Source organism: Elephantulus edwardii, unplaced genomic scaffold (assembly GCF_000299155.1).
Source record: "Elephantulus edwardii isolate Elephantulus edwardi_28Jun2011 unplaced genomic scaffold, EleEdw1.0 scaffold00026, whole genome shotgun sequence".
In the NCBI taxonomy this organism is placed as follows: domain Eukaryota; kingdom Metazoa; phylum Chordata; class Mammalia; order Macroscelidea; family Macroscelididae; genus Elephantulus; species Elephantulus edwardii.
In genome coordinates this window covers 22481874-22483696 of record NW_006399776.1, presented here as the reverse complement: position 1 = coordinate 22483696, position 1823 = coordinate 22481874, and the positions used below count along the sequence as shown (strand labels likewise).

Here is a 1823-nt window from a genome sequence, read left to right as displayed (position 1 = left end):
CATACATACATACATACATACAAGTTATTGTTTACTGACCCTCCATCTTTCCAAGCATGATGTCCCTTTCCAGGGAATAGCCTTTCCTCACAACATACCCAGAGGCATCAGTCAAAGACATTTCTCACCACTGGACCAATAGGCAACATCATGATAAATGGACAAATGATTGAAACTGTGAGTGATTTCACCTTACTTAGATCCACATACACATATTTAGATATATGCATATATTTAATGAACAGAACAGAACGAGAGTCCCAGAACATGTGATTGTTTCCATGTGAAACCTGTGCTTGGTGGTAGTCATAAGAACAGAGCAGATGATACAACTTTGGTTGCTGAAATTGAGGACTTGAGGCATCTGCTGGAGAAAGTCAGGGACTATAGTCTTCAGTATGGATTGAAGTTCAACATCAAGAAGACAAAGATTCTTACCACTAGACCAATTGGTAGCACCATGATAGACTGAAAAGAGATTGAGATTGTCAACATTTCAGCTTGTTTGGTTCCACAATCAATATTCTTGGAACAAGCAGCCAAGAAATCAAAAAACTAACTGGGAATATCTGCTGTCAGGGACCTCTCCAGAGTGCTGAAGTGCAACAATGTTAGTCTAGAGACAAAGGTGCATCTGATCCAGGCCATGGTCTTTGCAATTACTTACTATGCATCAGAGAGCTGGACAATGACTAAGGATGGCAGAAGAATTGATGCCTTTGAGTTGTGGTGTTGAAGAAGAGTATTGAACATACCATGGACTGTCAAGAGAACAAACAGGCCTGTCCTGAAGAGGACTTTGTAGCTCCATCTTACATACTTTGGACATGTTGCCAAGATGGACTAGTCCTTGGAGAAGAACATCATGCTTGGAAGAGTGGAAGGGCAACACCAGAGAGGAAGAGCCTGGATGAGGTGGGCTGACACAGTGATTGGGATAATAGTGTAGGTTTGTCAGAGACAGTGGGACTGACTCAGGACAGAACAGGATTCGGAGCTATTGTACGTAGGGTCACTGTGAGGCACAAGTGACTTGATGCAACATAACAACAAAAACATATAGTTAATGTGGATTAGATCCACCTAAGACAGTTTATGAGGGGATAGGTCATCAAGGTCATCAGAACATGAACTTAATTTGCAGAGTTTCAAGTAAGGAAACTGCTTTTCCTTCTAAGTCCAGTTATCTTCATGAGCGGAGTTTGCTCAACTGCTCCCTAAACACCTGCTTTACCTGTTTGTTCCTCAGAGTGTAGATGAAAGGATTGAGCATTGGAGTCACCACAGTGTTGAGCAGGGCCACCACCTTGCTTCTGTCCTCCCCCTGGCTGCCCTTACCTGATCGGACATACATGAAGATACAGCTGCCATAGAATAGAGACACAACAATGATGTGAGAGGAGCAGGTTGAGAAGGCTTTCTGTCGCTCCTTGGCTGAGGGGATGCGTAGGATGGTGTGGAGGATGTGGCCATAGCAGGTGGCCGTCACAGACAGAGTTCCCAGTAAGCTGAAGTTGGCCACAATAAAGCCCAGAATCTCTATCAGACTTGTGTCTGCACAGATGAGTTCCAGGAGTGGGAAGTTGTCACAGAAGAAATGATTAATGATATTAGGGCCACAGAATGGCTGCTGAAATGTGATTAAACTTGGAACAATGATGAGAAGGAATCCTGTCACCCATGAACAAAGGACCAACTGCACACAGACCCTTTTGTTCATGATGGTGGCATAACGTAAGGGGTTACAGATAGCCACATACCTGTCAAAAGACATCACAGCCAGAAGGAGGAACTCTGTGGTGCCCAGAAAGAAATAAAAGAAA

At 43.7% G+C, this 1823-nt stretch overlaps 1 protein-coding gene across 1 annotated transcript; it reads right to left on the bottom strand.

Moving 5' to 3' along the window:
• Positions 1-1189: 1189 nt before the first annotated feature.
• On the bottom strand, positions 1190-1816 carry LOC102854081 (olfactory receptor 49-like; the record flags this gene model as incomplete). Its single annotated transcript, XM_006883300.1, has 1 exon — positions 1190-1816. A coding segment is annotated over one exon (627 nt), but the record flags the coding sequence as incomplete, so codon positions are not given.
• Between the last annotated feature and the right edge of the window lie 7 nt (positions 1817-1823).